The sequence below is a fragment of the Vicugna pacos genome, chromosome 3 (assembly GCF_048564905.1).
Source record: "Vicugna pacos chromosome 3, VicPac4, whole genome shotgun sequence".
NCBI classification, from domain to species: Eukaryota; Metazoa; Chordata; class Mammalia; order Artiodactyla; family Camelidae; genus Vicugna; species Vicugna pacos.
This window is the reverse complement of record NC_132989.1, coordinates 29,038,844-29,063,521: the sequence shown is the minus strand read 5'-3', so window position 1 is coordinate 29,063,521 and position 24,678 is coordinate 29,038,844. Positions and strand designations below refer to the sequence as shown.

At 48.9% G+C, this 24,678-nt stretch overlaps 1 protein-coding gene across 7 annotated transcripts in view; it reads right to left on the bottom strand.

Annotated features, from left to right (window-relative positions):
* Positions 1-24,678, bottom strand: part of P4HA2 (prolyl 4-hydroxylase subunit alpha 2) — a 41,421-nt gene that overhangs the window by 5,688 nt on the left and 11,055 nt on the right. For all 7 annotated transcript variants that reach the window (XM_072957432.1, XM_072957426.1, XM_072957428.1 and 4 more), the window contains exons 3-11: positions 17,599-17,698; positions 16,702-16,798; positions 16,162-16,313; positions 13,402-13,539; positions 9,773-10,012; positions 8,308-8,498; positions 7,365-7,541; positions 3,923-3,993; positions 3,590-3,689 (exon numbers count right to left, since the gene is read on the bottom strand). In XM_072957432.1, coding sequence (XP_072813533.1) covers positions 3,590-3,689; positions 3,923-3,993; positions 7,365-7,541; positions 8,308-8,498; positions 9,773-10,012; positions 13,402-13,539; positions 16,162-16,313; positions 16,702-16,798; positions 17,599-17,698 — 1,266 coding nt within the window. The remainder of the gene's footprint in view (positions 1-3,589; positions 3,690-3,922; positions 3,994-7,364; positions 7,542-8,307; positions 8,499-9,772; positions 10,013-13,401; positions 13,540-16,161; positions 16,314-16,701; positions 16,799-17,598; positions 17,699-24,678) is intronic.

Genomic DNA, 24,678 nt, shown 5'->3' with positions numbered 1-24,678 from the left:
ATGGCCACTGGGGAGAAGCTCCAGCCCTGTGGGGACACCTGTACAGTGGCAGAGGGAGCCCTTCTTGAAGCAGACCTTGGTGTGGGCCCTGGTTGTTTGGAAAATAGTGAGAAGGTAATCAGCAGAAAGAAACAAACTCAGATTTGGGATTAATTTTTTAAATGCTAACTTGGGAGCTACTTAGTGCCTGGCAGTGCTCCTGCCACCTCCATTACTGTCCCTAGAAGCTCTTCCTGGTCAGGCTGAACTGGACAAGCATATCCCACCCCATCCCACAGTGGTCTACTGCATGGAGTACTTCTGCATCCAAATGAAGCAGCAGGGCATGGACGGCTGGCTGCAGGGTAGCCAAAACTGCTGCTCCACCCCAGGGCTCCCAATGGGAGTCTGGACCTGAAGTAGGGCCTGAGCCAGTTCAGGTGTCACCAACAGGATTAGAATTTATAAGTGCCTTTGTGAACAGCTTATCTGCACAAGTCCTAAATCACAATGGTTATTTTAGCTTTAGTAGCTGGAATGGGAGAAGAAGTTCAAGATGAAGTACAGAATCTGACATGGAAGCTGATGTACCGAATGGTAACACATGGCTCTGTGTCTTAATGAAACCATAAACATCTTTGGGGTTCGGCTATTAGTACTCAAAAAATTGGTTTTGTATATCCTTTTCGGCAATTCCAACAGTCAGGTGAGAGATGCTGCAAAGCTGGCAATAATGGAGACGTATGGACGTGAAGGGGAGATAAAGGGAGGGTGGACTTTACAAGAGAGAAAATATTCCTGTTGGAGTAAAAAAACAAAACAAAACTTTATCAAACATGATGCAGTGGAGAACTTCAGCAGCATGGTTTTCAGTGTCCACAAAAATAAAAATTGTGACACGAAGAATCAGTGGATGAAAATATGCTGGCATACACTGCTTCGATCTTCATGAGGCCCACACCAAAAATACTTGGAAATCCTGTCAACAGTGCCAGGAGGCCTGGCTCAGAAGATGGCTCTAGTGCTGGAGATGCATCTAAGGAGAGACATGCTAGTGCAGTTGATGAAGTGATATTACAAATGCCTTTTCTTTGGACCCTCTCTAGCTGAGAACTTTAAGAAAGTTTTAAACATGGCTGTGATTACTGTGCCAATGCACTTAGGGAAATTTGATCACTGCTTGTAGCTGGAGACTATTATGGCTGCAGAGCCTTCCAACGCTCCCACTTACTGGATGGACTGCTTAAACTTTCTCTACTGGGGGTAATGAAAGAAGATGCATTGTTATAGCTGGCTCAACTTTTAACAGTTTGGGGACTCACATTAATCATGGTGCTGAAGCGATTTGTACCTATGCTATTTAATACAGCCCCAAATAGTGCAAGTGTCATGGGAACCTCTGGATTTGCAGCAATCAGGATCGCCACATGAGCAAACTCCAGGCTCCAGACTCATATTTTTAAGCAACTGTACATCAAAACTGATTCCTGGAAGGAGGTATTCATTTGCATTTTTAGATTTCTTATTACAAAAGTAGAAGAATCAGTCGCTGAAAGACATGGGTATTTATGATACTGAGGTCAAAGTGAAGGGTAAAAAGTGGTTAGAAATCACTTTTTTGGTGAAGGCTGAGACACTGAGTCAGGAGTGTCTTCAATCTTAGAGAATTCTGGCACTGTAGCATCTCCTCCACTGTCAGATAGGCCCTCATCCAATTCACAAGAAAGCCACAATTGCTCTTTCTTCCAAATGATCTATAGCAAACACATCAACTAGAGATGAAAGAATGTTGACAGGCCGAAAAAGAACTAGTTCCCTTCCAGAAGCCGGTAACACTCCCTTTGGGGCCCTGCAAAGGAGGCTATTGCTGGTGCCTAGGCATATGTCACACTGTGTGGAATGTAAAATGAACATTTAGAGACAGGTACTGAAACCCAGGTTCCTGTCCCCAGAATACGCAGGATCAAAGCTTTCAATACCACTCAGTGGCAAAGAAAATGCCAAGATAGTTCCTACAGAAGGAAACCAAACCACAACGCTGTCTTAGCCTCCTGGTAGCTGTGGCCCAGCTCTTCCAGAAGAGCTCTGACCATAAAAGCCCTTTCACTAGGAGTTGCAGCATTCAGTCCTCAGTCGTCAACTACCACATGACAAAAGGTCAGTTAAGATGAAGCCAGGGTTGTGGCAGAGAAGCTAGTCCAAGCATGAAGCTGTTGTCTTCTCAGGCTGCATGTGAGAAAGGGTACAGAGGGTACAGCCGGGAAGCCAGTCACCAGAGCAAGAGGGGCACAGGTCCTGTCCACTCTTCTCAGCTCCTTGGTCCAGGGTTTGGAATCAGCAACCAAGCAGGCCATTGTCCTCAGTAAGGGCCATGAGAGTCCTAACACTGGCTCTGATGTGCAGGAAGCAGTGGCAGATGTCTTAACAACAACAGGAAGATATGAATCACAACACCCACAAGGATGCACCCAGGGCATGAAGTCCTATGGCTCTTCTCACACATGAGAGGGAAGTGGGAGATGTGGCAGAAATCTTCTCCTAATGTGCTTGCCTAAGAACTTAATTAAAAATTAGGCCTACAAATGAAACACTTAGCTGAGTTAAGCTGAAAAAATTATATAAAATTTTCATAAGACTGTAAGATAATCAGCACGTTTCTAAAAACTCTGGTGGACCTCATACAAATCCATAAAGGAGAACCTTCAAAATTGGTTTTGATTGCTGACACAGCCATGGGGAGAGGAGAGGGGAGATGAGTACTGATTTGCTTGGGTGTGTCCAGGCAAAAGTTCAGAGAATTTTTTCCAAGTGATCTTCAGGTCAATATTCTAATGAGATCTATGGTTGATCAGACGCAAAGTCCAAGTCTAAAGGTAAAGTATGAGATCCTTAAATAGACACAAACTCTGGCCAAACAGACAGACTCAGAGGATTGGAGAAAAATGCCAGTGAACCTTCTGTGGTGATGTCTCAGGTCATCACTTTACAGCAGAACCCAGAAGTTCATATGTTCAGAAAGGAGCACGGCCAGTGCTGATTTGAACTCAACAGACCAGAGAATATATTAAGAGCTGTACCCAAAACTTTCAGCATGGTGCTGCTATGTCTTTACAATCACCTCTGATATAAAAGTAAGAAGCCAGGGTCCCAAGGGGGGCTACTCTGAAAGGAGTATTCCCCCTTCACCAGCCAACCAGCCCAGGCCTCTCAATTGCACCAACATATCACAGAACACTTTACCTCTATGACTCAGAACCATGACCTCTGAAGATATTTATAGATCTTAGAGGTGTCCCTGGAACAACTCAGGATTTCAGCTTCTGCAGTCAAGAAGACATGAACAGGCCTTCGATGCTCACCAATGATACCTAGTTCCTAGTATGATTCTTAGACACACAGAAGATACTCAGTCAATATTTGTTGAATGCTAACTGTTGAATGCCAGTGGGCAGACTTAATTCTGGCTTCCCTGTGTGGGGTTACTCCATATTCATAGCATTGTGCAGTCATATAGTTTATTGGGCAAGCCTCTGGCCCTGGGCACCAGAGACACCATCTAGCTAGAAATACTCCCTTCCCAACTCCAGGGTCCCAGGAAGCACAACCATACCTGCAACAATTCTGCAGTCTTTACTGTTAGCCCTGTGATGTACTGCATCCGAAGATTCACTCGAGCCACAACAGGGTCATCATTTTCCTCCAGCCAGGAGCTAACGCAAAACAAGAGGGAGAGAGAGGAAGGTGGGGAAAGGAGACTTCACTGAGGTCCTTCACTCTCCCCAGAGTCAGGGCCAGCACTAACAGGAGACACAGGGTGAGGGTTCCATGTAGGGGAGGTGGCAGCAGGGAGGACAAGCCCAGTCACCCTCCCTGGGGCAGGAACCGGGAAGCCCTGGAGTTGAGGCTTGAGCAGCCAACCACCACCACAACCACCTTTGCTAACCTTTTGGAAACTCTGTAGCTGGCGACAGTGAGGACACCTGTCTTGGGATCACGAACAGTGGCTCGTGCAAGCTGGAAGGCAGGAAGACAGGTCAGACTTACCATTCTTTGCCTTGAATGTTTTCCTGGAAAAGCTGGGACCAAATCTGCCAGTCAGGCCAGTGGGGAAAGGGAAAGACTGGGACTTGATCTGCCAGTCTGCAGGCAACCACTCTAGCCAAAGCCCCCTGATCCTGCAAGCCAGGTCAGAGCAGGAGTCTGAGGCCTCCACATTCCTGCTCTGCTGTCAGACCCTGGACACTGCCCTCTGGGTCACTCCCACCCTTGCTCCCTTCCAGATCCATGCTGTCTATAGAATTATGCCTATGGAATCTGCTTTGTCCATCCACCCACCTGTCCAGACAGCCCCCTTCCTCACCAGGCCCACGTACCACCCCTGCCTGCACTCGGCTGCTCCCACATTCAGACTGTGCTGCCAATCCTGAGCCTCAACCTTGCATGCTCCTCTCACTGTGGACAAGTCTACCAGCATCCTTCTGAACTTCAGTGGCCTCCTCTGCCCAGAAGCCTACCCAAAGACTCTTCTCCTGCACCAGCTCACACTGGGCTCCCACTGCTACAAGGAACAAAGACAGGGGGCACAGTTTTCGCTCCCTAGGGAGCCTGGCAAAGTCAGATGATAGGATCAGGAAAGGACTCCACAAGTTGCAATAAGTGAACTGCTGCTTGGAACCCACCCACCTTCACATACTCATACACACACACCATCACATACCTCATACCCCCAGTCTCTACAGATGGGCACAGTGATACTCCCGGGAAGGACCTGCCACCTGGAGTCAGCCCCTAGTGCTTCAGCTGTGGACTGTCCTGATGAGTGCTTACTGTGTGCCTGACACTATGCTGGGTGACCAAGACATGGTCCCTGCCCTCAAACAACTAAGTCAACAGAGGAAGGCAGAAAACTAGCTGGGTAATCACAGCACATCATGGTAGGAGCTGGGAGGTGGGGAGTTCAATGTCTTTGGGAACTCAGTCTACAGGGTCAAGAATGGTTTCCTACAGGGGGAACCACTTAGCTGAGACTGGAAGGGTAAGCAGGCAGGTAGAGGACCATTACAGGAACAGACTGAAGAGGTAAGTAAGGGCTGGGCTGGAGGCAACCTGTGACCAATAAGAAACAGGAAAGGCTTTATACAGGGATGGGACACCACAACCTGAATGTAAGTAAAGATCACTATTGACACCTCATGGAGAGTTGACTAAGGAACTGCCAGAACAGGAACAAGGAGGCCAGTGAGGATGTACGGCAGAGGTCAGGGCAAGAGGTGGCAGAAGGGATGGAGAGGAGTGGATGGACCAGAAGGCCAGTCAGGAGGTGAGATCCACCAGCCTGGACACTGTGCTGCTGCAGCACATTCTGGTAAGACGGCAGTGCACCCGGAGCAGAGCGCTTCCCTGAGATCCTATCTACAGTTCCTCCCTGATGACAAATGCAGCCGCAGCTAGACCCCATCCAAACATCTAAGCCAGTACTGGCCTGACGCCCACAGGGAGGCTCTGGGCAGCTGTGCTCTGCTCCCAGGGACAGACAGAGCTATTCTGAAAGAAGGTCAGGGACCCACAAGCAGCTGCCAGGCATTCCCCACAGGCCAAGTTAAGCTCATGGGCCCTACTTCAAAGCCAGAATAGCATCTGTCCCTTACAGACTCCGGAAAGGAGAGGTCAGCTTGTAACAGCCAACATGTTTGGCTCCTTGCATGGCTTCTGTTCAAAGACAAGTTTTCCCAACACTCCCCTCCCTGCCCACACTGCCCTGTCACACCCATGTGCACACATGCATCCAACATGCACACACACACACACACACAGAGAAATGTTTCAGTGCTTTGGTCTGAGGAACAAGTGAGGAATATTTCAGGAGATTCTGGCACAACAGTGCCCCTCTTGCCTGGCAACCAGGAAAGTAGTTTTCTTCCCTGGAGGACTTTGGAGCTGATGGTGGAGGTGGAGGTGGGGTAGTTCTGGTTCCCATTCTACACACACAATGACCACACCCTCCCTCAGCCACATCAATGATACCAACAATTGACTCTGAGCCCATGATGGCCTAGTACCTCAAGCCAAGGTTGTTCCAAGATGAGGTCCAGGGCCTGGGACAGGAACCTATCTTAGATCTCTCCACAGGCACTGGGCCTCCAGGCCACTACAATTCTACTAGAAGCAGAGCAATCAAGGATTTCCAGCTAAATCCTCCCTCCTAATCACCAGTGATAGGAGAAGGGTAGGAATATGGCAACAAGTAGTAGTTCTCTTTGAAAGATGTCAAATGGGAGAAAATCTTTTAGGAACTAGAAATAGAAGAAAAATTTTACAACATGATGACACATACATAAAACCAACGGCCAACTTAGCAGTGAAATACCAAAAGAATTTCTAGGAAATTCAAGAACAAGACATTTTCCCATTATAAAAATGCTCCAAAAGTTCTGGGCAGCTCAACAAGACAACAAAAACAAAAGAACTGTAACTATCAGGAATGAGAAAACAGAATTTTCCTTATCCTTTGGATAACTTATTTCCTTAGTTATCCAAAAATAACTGCCTGCTTAGTAGGTAGCTGCTAATACTACCTGGACAGCCCAAGGTAATCAGCTAAAAACCACAAGAGGGGCAAGTGAGCTCAGTAGCTAGCTGTGATCCACACATCTGCTTCCTGTGGGCAAAATGAAGACAAGGACAGAGCCTGCTGCCCAGACATAGCACTTAGTATATGTTAAGGACTTAGGCCTGCCACACTTAAGAACTCAGGAAACAGTAGCTATTACTATGAAATATATTTTTACAATCAATAGCTTAGCATATAATAGTCAACTAATTTAATAATGTGATCAGTAAAAACATAATAAAAGAAACAAAGCAAAGTTACAATAACAAAAAAACTATCTAGGAATAAATTTAACTAGAAACATGCAGGACTTACATGAAGAAAAATTTTAAAGATATGAATAAATGGAGAGCCCCAGACTACTCCTGGATGAGAAGACTCAGTGTTGAAGAGATTTTTGTCCTCCTCCAAGTCAGTCACTTCCTTGGCAGTCCTAATCAGGAGCTCCAGAGACCCCAGCTTGGAAGTATCCTATGGCATTCTTCCTAAAACCTCACCACACACCAGCCCCCAACCAGGTGAGCTGACACTTCTCCCTGTGAGCCTGCATTGTTCCCAGAGTGCCCTTCTGTCATAGCACTTGGCTGTCCACATTGGCTCCCTCATTTCTTCCCCTACTGGACCGTGAACCCACAAGGTCAAACTGAGCCTGCAATACCTCAGTACCAGATAGCACTTTCATGCCAGACATCAGCAAAGGTCAGCTGGGGAAGCAACCAAACTGCCCATGGTACCAGGGATGAGTGGCCTGAGGAGGAACTGCGGAGACACCTACTTTGGGTTTTGCAATCTCCTTGATCCTCTCGATTTCCTCGTCAGACATGACATCGTAGTACCTGACGATGTGTGGGCTGTCCCACTCATCCTCCTCTTTGAAGGGGGCGATGAGCAGCTGCGGCGTCCTGTTGCCATGGTGGTACCTACAGAAAAGCCTCTTCTGCCTTCGAGGTGTCTGGGGAGCACAGAGAAACAGGCCCTGAGCTGAGTGACTGTCCCAAACCTCAGTGCCAGGCTGGCTGGCTGCAGACACTAGTCTCACACTCCATGTCCAGCAGCCACACCCTTCTAACCCAGGAGAGAAGAAAACAAAAGCCCCTCAGTTTGATCGGCAGGAAATGACACCCCACAAATCATGCAATATTTTGTATCCCAAGAATACCTCACATTCACAAGTCCTGTGGCAGGGTGTAATCCCTGGCCCCTTCCTTAAGAGATGTGAGTAGGTCAGAAGGGTTGGGGCGGTGAAGAAGCCCTTCCAGGTGCGGAAGCCAGGCAGACAGTGATGCAGAAAAGGCCGAGAGCCTTCTTCACACCTCAGCCTCCATGAGGAAACACTGGGATCCCAGAGCTTTCAAAGGCCAGTGATACCTCATACTAAGCTCTAGCAACTGCCTCATCTTTGCTAGAGACCTGAATTCCTTCAGGGCCCAAGTCACATCCCCACCCATGGTTTTCTTCAGAACTATGAGACAAGCAGAAGCTGGCATGCTGGGGTGGAGAGGGGAGCTCACTAATAACTTGGAGGATTGAAACTCTGCCTGGGACCTCAGGAAAGACAGTCTCCTGTCCTATATCTCAGAAGGCCCCTACACGTCAACCTGAGCAGATGCTACAAACAACTGAGGAAACTACCTACAGAGAGAGGAACATCTTGCCCAGAGCTGCCTGTCCAAGGTCTAGATCCATAGCCTGGGCCCCAACCCACCCACGTGTCTCACCAGTTTGACACCCTCCCCACGACAGAGGCTCTCGTAGACATCCCTCTCGGGCAGGTAGTCCACAGGCCTCTCATAGATGCCCTCCTGGGTTGCTAGTACAGCTGTGTGATTTGATAACATTTTTTCTCTTTCTTCCTCCAACAACCGTTCAAAGTACCGCAGATTCCCTCCAGCTCGTTCATGGCTCGGGTCTAGCAAAAGCAAAGAACAAGAAGGAAAAGGAAACCACAAACATCTGTTAGGTCATTTAGAGAAATTATTCTGTAAGCGGTTTTCTCTCCCAGCAGCTCACTTGCACGCAGCATTCTGCCTTCCGCAGCACCTAACCGGGGTTCGCTGGTCAAAGCAGAAAAACCAACAGAGGTGCCTCCAACTCTGGTCAGAGATGAGAAAGGAGCAACAAAGTGGGGGACACTTAGCCACCAGCACGGCTCTCCTCTCAGGCCTCCCTGGAGGTCCCAAGGACACAGGTCCAGAGAAGCAGTCCAGAGTTCTCCCTCCTTCTCCCGTCTTGGCTGTGTTTAGTTACATCCATCCCCTAAAGTACATGCATTACTGGTGACATCACATGCTGGCCACAGCCAGAAGGCAGGCTGAAACACTGGCAACAAGAACAGCCATGTGCCACTGCCACAGCTTCATCCTGCGGGCCTCCCAACATGAAGGAGCAGGCTTGGTAGGATTACTGTGCCACCTCTCAGGTGAGGAAACGGAGGCCCAAAGTTGTCAACAGATTAACAGATTAAGGTTAGGGTATACAGAACAGGAATCCAGATGTCCCAACTCCCTGTCCAAGGCTCTTACTAATACAACAGAGTCTACAAAGCTCTCTTCCCATACCCGTCTTGCAGACACTCATGTGCTAACTGGCCTCAGACTCAAGGCCCATGAAAAGCAGCAGCAAAAGGAAGTCATTGCTGGTCTGTGAAATTCTAGACTATGATATCCCCATATATTAGTAAGAGGTGGACCAAATAGGTTCTTAAGCACAGGGCCTTTGATCCCCTTCAGTCTAACACCACAAGACGCTGAAATCACCAATGCCATGGCAAGTCCCCTAGTTAGACCTCAGATCTCTAACAGGTCAGGTCACTGTCACTGCCTCAACCCGAAAGAACAGCTTGCCTCTCAAACTGCTCCTCATGCAGTGAAAGCGCCACTGTGCAGAGCAGCAAATATACTACAGCACTGGATTCCTGTTCAAAAAGGGAGCATGTAGGGCCAGAGGCATCACAGGCCTGAGGGGATCCACTGACAACTGGGAAAGTGCTAAGGCCAGGAGCAAGGTGGGTAAGGAGCTAGTGACAACTGGTCTGGGCCTAAAAACAGCAAAGCACTAGTCACTGGCCGAGCTATATGTCAGACTGGCTCAGTCCCTGGATAGTGGCCAGAGAGGGCCAGCAGGGTGACCAGTTCTCCTGCTACCTCCCCATCCACACCTGACCTTCCCCTAGGACCTTATTACCAAGGGAGAGCAGACGGCGGGTGAGCTCCAGGGCACGGTGAAGGTCGCCCAACTGGAAGACGGCATAGCTCAGGTAGTCCAGCACCTGGGCCTTGGATGTGGTGGCCTCCTCCCCAGCGTCAAGCTGCTTTAGCACCTGCTCCATCCACAGCACTGTGTGATAATAGTCCCCTTCATTGTAGGCTGAGCGGCCCATCCCAAAGCAGTCATCCACACTCAGAACTGCCTGGTACTTGGTTCCTGCAGCAGGAGGCAAACAGTCAAGCTCCACAGAGTCCCTGGGTTAGTAAGAGAGATTCCCCCACTGAGGGAGCCTGGGCCTCTGGAAGGGGAAAATAGTATCCCAGCAGAGTCCCACTTCAGACACACACCTCTAAGGGCCTTAGTACAGTGAGCACACCAGGCTGGCCCTGCCTTGAGCTGGTGTGTACAACCAATCTCCTAGTCTCAGACTCCCCTTTCCCCAAGAGGGAAGGGGCCTTTGTTATGGAGGAGCCCAGGAAGCCCACCAAGAAGTAGCGTTCAAGAGTATGAAAGTCCCGTGCACCACACAGGAGATGTTTGCAAGGCATCTGGCCATTTAAGTGTGGAAGATAGAAAAACTAGTTGAATGTAGAAAATAGAACTTAGGTGGCAGTTAAAGATATGGAGGAGGATAACCACTTCCAGGAACAGTGTGAGGAAAGAATAGAGAAGGTGACTGAGGCTAGGCCCCCAGAGATGACCTACACAGAAAGGACATAGAGTGAAAAACACTGAGAAGTTCCCAAGAGGCAGAAGAACCAGAGGTAGCAGAAATGGTGTGACAGATGCCAAGGGAGCCCAGGAGACAAGACTGCAGTGCCAAATTTGACCACTAGGTGGTGGGGCCTCATTGAGGATCAATTTGGCAGGTCCTCTGACCACAGGTCCTCTGCTGTTGACTCAGAGCTGGAAAGTGACCATGAAGAAGTCATGCAGAAGGAGATGTGGTGTGTAGGCTATGGTAAGATGCAGGGTTTAGGCTGTGATCCTCCCTGGAAAGGAAGGGCGTCTCCCTACAAACCCGTCAACAGCAATCTAGGCATGGCTGACATGGAAGAGCTGCCTCAGAGTGGGCTCTTGCTGCCTGATGCCCAGGATGTCCAGAATGAAACCCCTGCTGCAATAGGTTGGCTGCTTCAGAGACCAGGGTCTGCTCGCCCTGACGGCTCAGGAACAGACAATGTGGGATAGGAAATTGGGGAGAGTAAACACAAGACAGAGTTAGTAGGAAGACCAGAAACTTCAGGGGTTCCTTGAGGCCCCATCCACTCTCCATGGGCCTCCACAGATCTCCTCTAGCTCTGTAGGCCAGGGAACTCACACTGATGAAGGCAGTATAACACAGTTGAGTGAGCTGGACAAAGCTAGGTCTATGAGGGCCTCACTATGGCACCTACCAACTGTGTGACTAAGGACAAGTTACTCAGCCTCTCTGATTTTTAGCCTCTTTATCTCTAAATAGAGGTAATACCATCAATTTTAGAGGACTTGTGCCAAGAATTCAACAAGATGATGTATGAAAATGTCTGCTATGACCCCCAGGATGTTAATATCAGTAGCTATTAGCAACACGTCTCACAGATGCCATGAATGTCAAGAATGGGTCCCAGACACTCAGCATCCATCCCAGAAGCCAACTGGAAAGTCTGCTCCCCAGAGAGTGCTGAGTGTGGAAGGGCAATCAGACTTGAAACCCCACTGATGTTTATCCCACACTCTCTGCAGAGGAACTGAGCAATGGAGTAGCTTAGTACAACAGGTGAGGAGGCTAGGGAGATGGCCCCATGTAGGCCCTTAAACACCATATGTAAGAGGAATTTGGCTTTAGCCCTCAAAGTTAAGAACTGTGATCAAAAACTCATGTAAAAAGATACATGCTTAAGAGCTCACGGAGGATAATTTAAGGAGTGAGCTGGAGGTGCACAATAAGTCAGAACAATATTTCAATAATCCAGTTGAGAAAGACATGACCATGAGGCTGGAGTCAGGCCCTCAAAATACAGAAGACATTATAGGGAGGGAGAATCCACAGAGCAGCAAGTGGATGGTGTAATTTTTGTGGAGATAAGGAGGAAGGAGGGTGGACAGTTCAAAGGGGGATGAGGATTTCAGTTTGGGACATGAATTTTGAGGAGCCCATGGAACATCCAAGTATAGATGGCCCACAGGCACTTGCCTGCACTGGTTGGAAGCTCAGGTCACAGGCGCTGACAGAGAACACAGATCTAGATGTCATCCATGTATAGATGATACATCAAGTGATGCAAACGGCTGGGCTCAGTTGGAGAAGATGCTTAGGGAGACATGAGGTAGGGATGGCATCCTGGCGAATAACACCCCTCCACCCCTCACTGCCCCTCCAGGAAATGCAGGGGTCTATTAAGTGAATGTAAAAGGTCAATGCCTGGCTGTGGCTCCCTCCTCCCACCCATGATTCTCATAGCTACAGGGTGACTAGATCTTGCAGGTACCCCAAGCTGCCTTCTCTCTCTGTCCTTGTGGCCTGACTAAGGATTAAGAACTCTACACTCCCTCCTGTCAGCCCACTGGACTCCTCAGTATCAGGACTCCAGGCCTTGACCAGTCAACAACACTGTGCTTCTCTCAACAACACAGTGCCAACACACCGAGATTCTCTCTGCTGTGCCTCCATAGGGCCCTTACGGGTGAGCAATAAACTGGATGCCGGGGTTTATTGGCCTTTAATAGCTCCCAAACCCCAATACATCTTCTTATAAACATACTAAGACAATCAGTTGAATTGAAAAGGGGCCTGTTACAAAAAGAGAGAGAGGTGTCAAAAGAGAAGCAGCCAAGATCAGTGTCTCAGAATTCAAAGGAAGGGAGAATATCAGAAATAATGGGGCATACAATGTGCCAAACGCTGCCGAAAAGCTAAAGAACATTCTGCCTGAAACCTGCCTAATGGCTTTACCAGCAAAGGCCACCAGTGATCCTGCAGGGCCAAGATCGGTGGATAGGGCAAAGAGGCCAGACTCTGTGTGTTCAGGAGGACACAGGAACCAAGGAAGTGGAGGAAGAGTGTAGATGAGTCTATCCAGCTGCCTAATCAGGAGGGAGAAAAGATCGATCAGCAGCAGAGACTCAAAAGGACCTCTGATCCTTACGTTTGTAAAATGAGCAAGAACAGAGCATATGTGTGAGCTCAGGGGGAAGAGCCCAGAGAAGTGGACACAGAATGAACAAGGGCAGAGACTGAAACTGAGGGCACACAGGATACAGGGCAGTGAGTCCAGAGATCAGTCCTGGGCAAGAAGAAATCTGAGGTTGCGGACAGACGTCGGTCTGTACACAGACCTGAGTGGTGCCCTGGGGGCAGAGGCCAAGGGGGTCCTGAGCAGCAGTCTCCACATTCTCTGAGATGAAAGAGAGGGCCTGGGCTACTCCCAGAGGGAGCTGGTTGGGTAGGGACTAAGGGAAGGCAGCTGTCATGGGAATAAGGGACTGGCACCCACTAGAAACCCAAGAGAGAATCACTGCTGGAGGCAGCGCTTCACCTGGGGCTGGAGACCACCAGCAGCAGTGGCTCCGCCACAGCAGTAGACACGCAGGCTGGACGGGCAGAGCCTAGTGTGGTGAATTACCTGGAAGTTCCCCTTTGGAAATCGTGTCTGGGTCCAGTTTGTATGTGTCCTGAAGCCTCATCAAGGCCTTCGCGGCTCCTGTTTCATCCTCCTCAGTGGGAAAGAACTGTCGCTGCACTGACAGGTTAGCAATAAAACCTTCCAAAGGAGAGAGTGAGAGCAGAAGGTTACCCTTGGTCCAGGGGTAGAATTCCACCTGGAACCAGAGAGGCACCACCGGAGGGTCTCTCTGGCTAGTGCAATCTCTCTGCCCCTTCCCTCAGAGGCTATTTCCCCTTCCTCCAGGAAGCCCTCCCTGGTGGCTCCAGTCCACGGAGACCTCTCCTTCCTTACTCCTCACTGTACCGACTACCTGTGCTGCTCATTTGAAACTGAACAGAAAGGGCCTCACTCACTAATTGACACAGAGGAGTCTGGGAGTCCTGGCTCCAAAGCATGCAGTCGTAACTGCTGTAGACAGAAGGGACAGAGGACAGTGAGGGTAACTGACAGGGACACAGGAGAGGATGCAGGGAGAACTTGCCAACCACTCAGTAGAAAATGAATCACATGGAAAACCTTGATCCAGGATTACTGGGTTGGCCAGGTAAACACAGACTTCCAGCCCACACCTCAGGCTGAAGAGCCCAAGAACAGAGATGATCAACTCAGAGAGCCCAGCTGGCTACTCCTTACTCACCACTGGCCTTTATCATCCAGAAAGGTGATAATGACAGTCACAGAGGCGTTTGGTGCTGTCCCTACTCCCAGATTAGGGACTGGAAGACCATCTGACCAGGCTAAGCACTGAGGTGGGGCTGCACAAGCCAGGCACAGTCACCCTGAGAGACTTTACTGAACCCTTGCTGTTTACTAGGGTACGCTCCGACTCAGGCCTGCAATGACATAGGACATGAGCTCCCCAAGTGTGGTACTCAAGAACACAGCCTGGAGCCTGGGAGAGCCCCGGACCACAGAATAGCCAAAGAAGCAGTTCTGGGACTCCAAGTCCTAGCTGTAAAGCAAGACACAAACCTCCTGCAATCTCAGGATTCCAGGTGAGGGCCAGGCCCTCCCAGGCTGATCCAGAGGCTTCATTTCTGCCCATGAGCTGAGAACTGGAAGGGAAACTCCAAGGCCATTTCTTCTCTGGCCTCTTCCTCAGAGAAGCAACACCCACAGCCGCCTACTCTCACAACCTCAGGCTCACACACTCACTTTCAGCTATGTCTGGGGACCCAGGGACCAAGAAGCTGCAACCCTGTCTTCATCATGGCTGTATGGTCAGGGACTCTAAGAGTTTATAAGCCAGGGGAAAAAAAGTGCTCCCAGAGAAAGTAGCATTGTCAGCATGTCTCTCTGTTCCCCTCCCCCGTTTCGGGGGAAAGAACTCTGTAAGTAAGAAGTGAAAACAACCTATTGCTCTCGGGGACTGTCCTATCTCCCTCCAGCTAATTATAAGGTTTTCCAAAGGAACCAGATGGTGATGGTGGGGGTGGGGGGGGTGCAGAACAAGATTGGAGAGCAGGGTCATCTGGGCAGGCTGAATATCCCACAGTGCAGGCAGAACAGCCAGTTCTGACTACAGGCCCAGGCTGGAAGGCAGGGGTCTGGGAGAGGCAGCCATGACTTCTGGAGGCAGTGAGCTCACTGGGCACAGCTCCAGCCTGGCTGAGCTCACCAATCCCTCCCCAGACGCCATCCTGCTCACAGCCAAGCCCAGCCCAGTCTGGCCACATGGGCAAAAACGCCTCAGTCAGAAAGACAACTAGTCTGAAGTTAACCAGCACTCCCAACTCAGGGAGAAGAGACAGTGAGTCCAGAGGGGCTGGGCCCAAGGCTGGAAGTCAGGAGAGCCTTCCTCCAGGCCTGCCCCTCCATCTCCTGCTGAGAGAAAAATTTTAGAGCATAGAAAGTACTACTACAGTAAAAGCAAGTTAAAGCTTTAAAAAAAACCTCATATTCTGACCTGCAAATACCACTTCTAGGAATTTATTCTAAGAAAATAATCAGAGATAGGCACAAAGATATGTGTAAGATACGCTTATGATTTGGATACAATTCCACATCCACTGATTTGACCAGTTTTACACTATATCATTGTGACATATTACCGTCCAGACATTAAAACCATGTTCCAGAAGAACACTTAAAGAACATACAGAGATGCTGAAAAATTCAGGAAAACAGAATGTGCTTATGTCATAAATCCGCCAACAGATATGTTTTATTTCTAAAAGATATGAGCAGGAGTGAATTTAGATGAGGCCCACGCTCCCTAGCTCGTGCCGGTCCCGCCATTCAGTCCACTTAACTCACTTTTGTTCATTCTTTTGGCCCCTCAGAGCAAGTGCATTTGCATCCCCTGGTACATAGGTAGGGTTCCTTTTCTTTTTTATATATACATGTGTATAAAGACTAGAACTTTAATAGTGTTTATCACTAGACAATTGGATTAAAAACTGTAATTTTCCTATACAATTGCTTCAATTGCAATTTTTATATAAAAACATGCTACTAAAATGTAATCAGAATAAAGTTCCTACCAGAAAAGGGAAGTGAAAACACTAGGGAAAAGTTAAGAACTGATTGTTATTATATATTAAAAGCAAGGATAGCCAGGTCCCCACAGAAAAGAGACAGAGCCAGGTGACCGGCAGGCTCCATGTCACACACTTCATGTGCCCACCAACACCCAGATCTGGGACAGGCTCAGAGCCTTCCCAGGTGCAAGCACATGGGCTTACTAGCTCACCCAAGCACCTGCTCACTCTCCCTCACCTGCAGCCGAGTCTTGCAGGACAAGGTCCTCTAGCGCAGGCCAGTCTGTGTTCAGCCGCTTCACCAGTTTATAGGCATTCACAGGGTGGGCCAGGTAGCCCTCAGGGTCAGCAGCCGACTTGCTGGTCAGGGCTTCCATTTTGTTGGCCCAGCTATGGAACCAGAGACAAAGGAGGACTAACACACTCACTCACATGAATCTCCACCTGTGGTAATTTCCCTGGTAAGATTCAGGACTTTTTTCACCAAGAGGCAATAAAAAATGAATACAGTAACTCCCCACTGATACTTCCAGCTCCTTAATCTAGATGAGAACTGGGAAACCTAGTAACATGCAAAAAGGCTTTTAAATAGCAAGGAAAAATCAGTAAGTCCTTAGCCCACATACTTGGCCACTCTGGAGGGCTGGCATGAAGCAACCTCCAGGCCTGCCCCACACTGCCCTCTCAAGGGCTTCTTCTTATGGGCACCCTGAATGGGTTCCTAGTGGGGCAGGAGGGCTGGCCCAGGGTGGGTATGGGGACTTAGGACATCAGACACCTCTTAATCTTGGAGAGCTTGGCTTCCTCCACTAGGATGTACTCCTTCAGGGACTGCACCAGGTCCTTCTCTGCATAAATCAGGTCCGTCATGTGCCCTGCAACAGAAAGAAAAAAGGGCCAGTAAGAAATCGATGAGGGACATCCAGCTCTCATCCTTGAGGCACAGAACACCAGCACAGAGGCAAGTCCCCTGGGCCACAGGCATGTCAGCTCTCTTGGGTCACAGGGACCTGAAGTTAAAGGGGTCTGAGGCATTCTTATGGTCCTGGCCCCCAGATTCAGGAAGAGAAAGGCAGAGCCTCTAAGAGGATGTTAAGTGCACTGGGGACTACTTAAGAAAGGAACCCCAAACCGCATTCTCCCACTGTCACCCAGCTGGGTCATGTCACTGGGACATGGACATCCTGGGGGCTTTTCTGTTCAAACCACTCTCTGGTCCAGGAGAAAGGTGGCAATGTGCAGCCTGCACTTGCCAGAAAGGAGGTCCAGTTGAGACAGCTGGCTCACAGGAAAAACATCCAGATCATCAGGGCTCAAGAGTGGGGAAGAGCAGGGGAGGATATAGCTCAAGTGGTAGAACACATGCTTAGCATACATGAGGTCCTGGGTTCAATCTCCAGTACCTCCTCAATAAATAAATAAACAAACAAACAAACAAACAAATTACCTTCTCCCCAAAATAGAATAAATAAAATAAGTGAAAGAAAAAATTAAAAGATTGTTTAAAAAAAAGAGTAAGGAAGAACAGCTCTGCAAGCCTCACTCTCTCCAGATCTGGTCAAAACCAGTGGGTGAAGCCATCCCACACTGAATGAGAACAGCCCTCAGGCAGTGACATCCCTTGGCACTTGAGCCAAGGATTGCTCAGGTAGACAACAGTCCTGTTGGCACGTACCAATAGAAGTGAAGAATTCAGCCCGCACACAGCCCAGGACACCAAACCATGCCACCAGCAACGTGGACATCCAGAATTTCATGGTCACAGAAGGCAGTGTCTGCAAGGCATTCAGTGATAATAATCATCGGATCAACAATGATAAAAAGCAACTTAGGTAAAAAGCGACTTAGGTGAGGACACACGTTGACATATGCACATATACACACACATTCAAACATGCCTAAATCCTTACCGAGCACACAGAAGCTAAGAAAAATATTCAGGATCACCAGTGGAAAGATGCCAGCCAGGGTGTACAGTGATGTGTGCTTAATTCTGGCCCCTACTTTGGGAGGCCAAATGCCCTTGGGAGAGACTCTGCCCTCTCAACTTCTGGTAACCACCAGCAACATGGGAAGGCTGAACTGAGGGGGACAGTCACCTCTGGTTCTAATAGTCTGTCAGTCTTAAGATTCTGGCCCATTCCACCTTGTTTCACAGACCGCTTGTCTGCTTCTGTTTTTCCTACGAGCACATGTGCCAGGACAGGGTAGGTTCTGGGGACCCAGATGTAACACACGTCCTCACCCACAAGACTGAAAAGTATAGGAGAGACAATGACAAGAAAGAGAACTTGATACAATATGTTCCAGGGGACCCACACCCCGAAAAAAGTGTACAGCAGATGGCGGGCCAGAAGAGAAATAAAACTGCTCCCTGCCAGTCTGCACCCGGCTGCAGCCAGAGCAGCTGGGGAGCAGGCACTCTGGGCAGACACTGCTCTTCCTGTAGTGAGGCTCCTCGGCAGACACTGTCCTCGTGGAGAGACACAACTCACAAATATTTACTAAAGACCCACATATGCCAGGCACTGAGCTAGGCACTCAGAATATGAATGAATTAGCCACACAGGGCCAACATCTTATGCTGAGCTTCTGACATGAGTCAGAGGCCAGCTGTTATCTTCTTATCAACCTAGAAATAGCCAGACCCAGGTCTGAAGGCAGCAGGCACAACGTGGGACAAGCCCCATTGGCAGTGGACCCAAGTACACAACGGAAGCTCAGGACGTCACCTCCCAGCCCCGAGCCTGCTGGAGGAAGAGCACCCACTTGAGACAGTTCTGTCAGTCCCTCCTCTTCCTGCTCTACTTCAGCCAAGCCCCACTGGAAATTTACTAAAAGAAAACAAGGGAAATAAAGGAAATACAAATGCTTTCCTCTAAAACATAAGCCTTATCTGAGACAATTCGAAGTCTTAGCTGCCAGTGCATCAGCTTTTTGACTGCCATAATTGATGAGATGCAGTCACATCCACTATTCCTCACCTCACCCTTTCAGAAGAAATGCCAATCCACTGTGGTTCCAGGTTAGGCTCAGAGAAGCCAACCACAACCCCACCCCCAAATGGGTTTCTATACGAGGGAGAAGAGAGAACAAGTGAGAGTCCCCATTTGTTCATCCCCTGCCAAATGTCTGCAGAGCTGGTATCATGCCCATCAATGCCCTAGGTGTTAGGGGCACAGAGATACACAGGACAAGATCCTCCAGTCCAGAACCTGCTGCAGGGGAGGGAGTATGGGCTAAGAGAATCATTATACAGTTAAGGCAGCAGAGGAAAGCAAGTCACTGAAAGAAGGTGAGCAGGCCTAGCCTGGCCCCAAGGTGAAGCCCAGGTCCCCCTTATTCCAGCCACAGGTCTGCCCCCAGGCCTTAGCATACTGCATCTCCACCCCGGGATTCCAGAAAGCCTCTGTTCTTGCTTACACAAGCCGCTTTCACAAGGGGCAGTGTCTGCTCCTTGTACTTCAAGAAGCTTCATCAGCTCAAGAGTGCACTTCTGTATGTATAAAGGGAAGGAAGAGAAAAAACCCAGAACCAGGAGGCTGTATCTGTGAACAGTGAGGAAACAGCCAACTACCAGACAGGCTGGGGTGGTGGGAGAGCAGAGCCCAAGCAGGAGACCAGACCAACCACGGCTGGAAGTAGGGGGTCCCAGGGTTTCTCCCCTGTTGTGCCACCAGTTGCAGTGGTATGTCTTTTCAGGGATCAGGTAATAAATTCAAGGGAAGGAGAAGCCTCTCTGCTCCTTTCCAATCACCCTGGTGACACAGTTCATGATTCATGCCTTACTCACGATAAAGCAGCCAGGTTCCTTCATTACATGAATACCAGCTGTCACTTCTCTGGAATGTGCTATCTGGCTTAGACTGAGCCTATCCATGAATCCCAGCCTGGAGGCAGAGCCCCAAAGAATCACAGATGGGGTTCTGGGAAATGGCTTGCCAAGAGTCTGTGAAGTCCTGCTCTGATGGAGGAAGGGGACAACCTGCAGGCCCAGAGAGCCAGACACTCTCGTGCAGCCCCCAGCCCACCACCATCACATTGCCACCCCAAGCAGGTATGCGCTGGAGCCCCACCCCATTTCTCCTGATCCTGGGCCCCTGAACACTAATTTGTATGAGGTATACAAAAGGGCATCTAATCAGGGTCAGGTTGGGAGGAGGCAGCCTCCAACAAGGGCTGTGTCCCACAGTGTGGGAAAAGCCAACCACCTACATGCCGTCCATCCCATCTCCTGTCTATACCCAGAGCTTGCTTAGGACAGAGTAGGTGGAAGTGTACGTGTCTGCCTAGTGCCCCCACCAGTGTTCAGTGCTGCCAAAAGCCCTCCCAGGAACCCGCAGAAACCCATGTCGAATAGGCCTGGAAATGGGCAATGTCAAACCTACTTTTATGAAAATAAAACGGCACCAAGCCTGAGCAGAAAAACCAATATTGAGTTTTGTCTGCGCTGTATTCCAAGTTTAGAAAAAAGTCTGGCCCATATCAGACCCCCAATAAACAATACTTCACCACAGACTTGCTCATGCCAGGAAACTACAACAAAAGATGTTACAATACTTCCATATCATGGATTATGTTAAGGATGGATACTGTATGCATATTAACAGGGAGAGAAGATCAAAGCTTACTTTGAGAAAAGCAGGCTCCGAAATAACATGTACTCTATGATTTCAATTTTACAGGAAAAAAATTTTAAATACATGCAAACTTACATATTTGCATACATGTACACAGAGTCATAAATCTACTAGTATCTTAGTGAAGTAATTTTATTTTTCTACTTATGTTTACTTATAGTCTCTAATCTTGCCACAAGGAGTTCTCTGGAAAATTTAAAATATATTTTAGAATATACTTGAAATGAAAAGAAAACAGAGCAGGCTCTCTCAACTGGACTCCAAAGCACTGTGGCAGCCTGAGTTTGGATCCCCACCAGGAGGTCCTCCAAAGCCTGCCAACACCCCAAGGCCAGTGATTCTCCCACTAGGCAACCAGCACTGTTTCTAAGCACAAGGGAATTCCAAGACATACAATCGGAGGCCCCAGTGAGCCTGCTCTTTGGAAAGGACATTTACAACCTGGCCAAATGGCCAAAAAGATGTTTCCAGCTGCAAACCAGGAGTGTCCTTAGCTTCTCCCCTTACCTCATCTAGCAGGAACTTCTGCCAAGCTCCCAGCTGCAACCCAAATGCAACAGCTCGAGTTTTAACAATGTATTTAACAGCCTAGAGACAGAACATGGGTTTGCTGAGAACAAACAGGTCTTGCCTGGCTCTGAACAAGAGGCTGCTTGCCTTCTGTTAAGGGGTAAAATCTGCCTGAACAGGGCTCCCCCCAGCGGCCCTGCCTCCCAGTGGTATGGCCAACTCTGGATGGCAGAGCCAAGAGGACCTGCGCGCTCAATCCAGTAAGCGTTGTACAGAGGGTCAGGAAGGCCATACCACCTAAGCACATGGATATTCATTTAAGCCCACAAGCGTCTGTCTCTGGTACTCTCCTTTCCTGATGTCACACCTAGTCATCACCCAGCTCTGCTCTGAGCCACCTCTAATTTTCTCCTGCAGTCATACTAGCCTCTGCCTGCACTGGTCTCTCATTTCATGTGACCTCTCTCCAAACTCCTTTCTACACAATAGCCAGCGCGGCTTACTGCAGCCCACTTGGTCTCTCTCCCCCTAAGACTCCTCCAAAGGCTCTCCACTGCCCTCTGGGTAAAGTGCAAACTCCTCAGTCCTAAGGGCCTTTTTGCCTCTGTGTGACCTGGCCCTACTGCCTTCTCCAGCCCATCTCATGACTCCAGGTTTCATATCCTGAACTACTATCTCACATGAAAAAATTCTCATTCACTGAGAACCTGACAAAGCCTAGATGTTAATGCCTATCCCTTTACAGTTGTCCCTCAAGTACCTGCAGGGTATTGATTCCAAAAGGCACTGCAGACAGCAACATCCACGGATGCTCAGTGTCTTTTATAAAAAGGCATAGTACAGTCAGTCTTCTGTGTTCAAAGATTTCACATTCATGGATACAGAGGGCTGACTGTATCTTCTCTATCTGGTACCAGAAAATGTTGACTTGTACTTCCCACTTGGGTACCATCAAAACCACAAAGTCTCCTGCTTCAGTAACTAGGCAATGAAGTAGCAGAAAAGGCTGTAAAATTCAACATGCAAAAGCCAAGCTGGGTTTTCAATCATAGTCTTGGCAAAGACTTGGCAGTCTAGGCAAGACTAACTAATAAGGAACTATAGAAAGGATAAAATCCACACACCACTATACTGGATGCATCTAATGTACCACCTTGTACCCTCCTGGCCTCACCTATGTCCACTTGCTTTGCTTCAGACCCAGGAGAGGAGACTATGCAGGCCCCAAATCTCTGGCTCCTCCCACTACTTCCAGACTTCAACCAAGTGCCATGCTGGCCTCCTCAGGGGCTGCTGGAGAACCTGGGAGTGCAACTGAGGAGTGGGCATGGGGGATTTAACTCCTCATGAGGCAACTCTGACCAATGAAGAACAGAGACAAGAGGACGTCAGCAGATAAATCCCCTCTCCAGGCCTCTACTGAGAAGCAGTTCTTCAGCATGGAGTTTCTGTAGAGCTTGCCCAGAGATGTGCTGCATGGCTAAACAACTAGTGCACCTCTGTGCAGACTGGCCAGCTTGCTAAAGCACCACATTGTAATTGCTGCCCTCTCCTTCTCTATCTCTACCTCACCTTCCTCTTCCTCACTTTTCTTTTCCCTTACCTTTGCTGCCCTGCAACTGTACCTTCCAACAAAGCATTAAGGACTTAAGCTCTGCCTTGGGCTCTGTTCTCTGGGAACTAGGCTAAGATAACCACTATTCATGTTTCCAAAAATCTTTCATTTCTATGACCCAATCCTAACCAAAATCTTGTAAACTAGATAAACATCTCCATTACAGACATAGATCTATAGATAGATAATTGAGGCTAAGAGAGGGCTTCCTGCATACCTGACATACTACTTAGTAATATTTGTTGTCTAATAGTATACGGATCTCCCAAGAGGAGGAGCCACACTTGGCCCTGGCAGAGCAGGCCTGCCCAGGTCAAGGACGTTATTGTGGTTCACAAAGTAGCCTCCGATATCCCTGTCTGGATCTGACCAGAAGGCAGACAGCAACATAGACAGGAACATGGTGCCTCGAGTTCAAGTAAGCAGTCACTTCTGCCCCAGATATCACAGGACTCACAATAAACATGTGCCCAGCTCAGGGCAAGGCAGTACAGTCCAGCAGGCAGGCACACCCACCCTGGGGCCAGACAGCCCCAGAGTTAAAACTCAGCCTCACAATCACTTCCTGGCTTTGGGACCTTAGACAATTTACAGGGACTCTTTGAGCCTCAGTTTTCCCATCTATGTAATGGTGATAATATTAGGACCTACATCTCATAGGGCTATTTTGAGGACTAAATGAGATGATGGTATCAGTGGGCAACCCAGCACCAGGCATAATTTATACCAGTCAAAGCACCAGTGGTACTAGAGGAACAGCAATAGACCTGAAGCAGCCAGCTGCCCAGCTGATCCCTGGAGAGAAGGAAGGTCCAGCCTAGAGGACAGTGAAGGTGATAACAAGGCAGAAACTGGGGAATCTCCATGTCCCAGGATTGCTAAAAGAGATGAAACATTAATTCAGGAAAGAGTAATGCAGCACACTGACTATCAGGGAATAACCCTGGAACTAGTCAATCACTGGCTCTAATGCTCACCAAGGAAGGAAAGCTTTCTGGAAAAAACAGGTAGCTGGAACAATACTCTAGAATCTCACATATTTCTATGCCTCTGACCTGGTCACTCCAAGCTCCTACAAGTACCGGGCCTCAGGATTTCAGCCACACCCTGGGCCTTCAGGAGTGCCAGGTACAGAGCAGGCTACAGTCTAGCAAGCATTTCCTATAAGGTCTAGAGCAGATCTGTGACCAGGCTCATGTCTTATTTAAGCTGGAGAGCTCACTACCCAAACATTTACTCCTCTGCTCTGCAATGACACCTCTTAAACAAACACTCTCTTCTAAGCCTCCAAGAAGAGTAATCCAGACTTTCCATTCCCCTCTGCTCCTTCTGAGAATAAACACTATATTGCTCATTCCACATCCCCAGCTCAAACCCCAGAGACCACAGGAGCTACCAGCCCTCCCTACTCAAGGACACGCTTATGTCTCACTCCGGTGCACTTCAAAAGTCAAAATTGCTAGATTTGAGCAACTTTTTCAAAGTTTAACTCTCACTCCAACACCCTGTCTGGGCTTGCACATGCCTGCATCACAGCCTTTCCTGACAACCCCCATCTGCATAAAATTAAACCCTTGACAGATTCCAGGAGCCAGGGACACACCCACCAGCCCAATGCACACTATCAGCCAGCGTGGCCACACATTGGCCAAGGTCTTGCATCCAGCCTCAGACTCTTCCAAGGCTGTGGGAGGGCAGTCAAAAAGCGAGGTTCTCTCAGGAAATGAGCAGACCCCAGATTCCTTCACCTTACTCATTCCTCAGAGCTGCACCCACAGTCTCTCCTTCTGATGAGGTCCTCCCTGTCACGTGACCAGCTGCCAGGATGAAGCAGCAATCTCAGCGAGATTATGAACGACCCATGGGCAAGGATAGTGCCACCACTGCTGCCTCCTCTCCCTCCTCTCTCATTCCAGCCTCAGGCACACTCTAATCAGAAGCCAGGCACCCAGAAGGTACTCAAGGAATGAAAAGAGATCAGTTGTGGCCA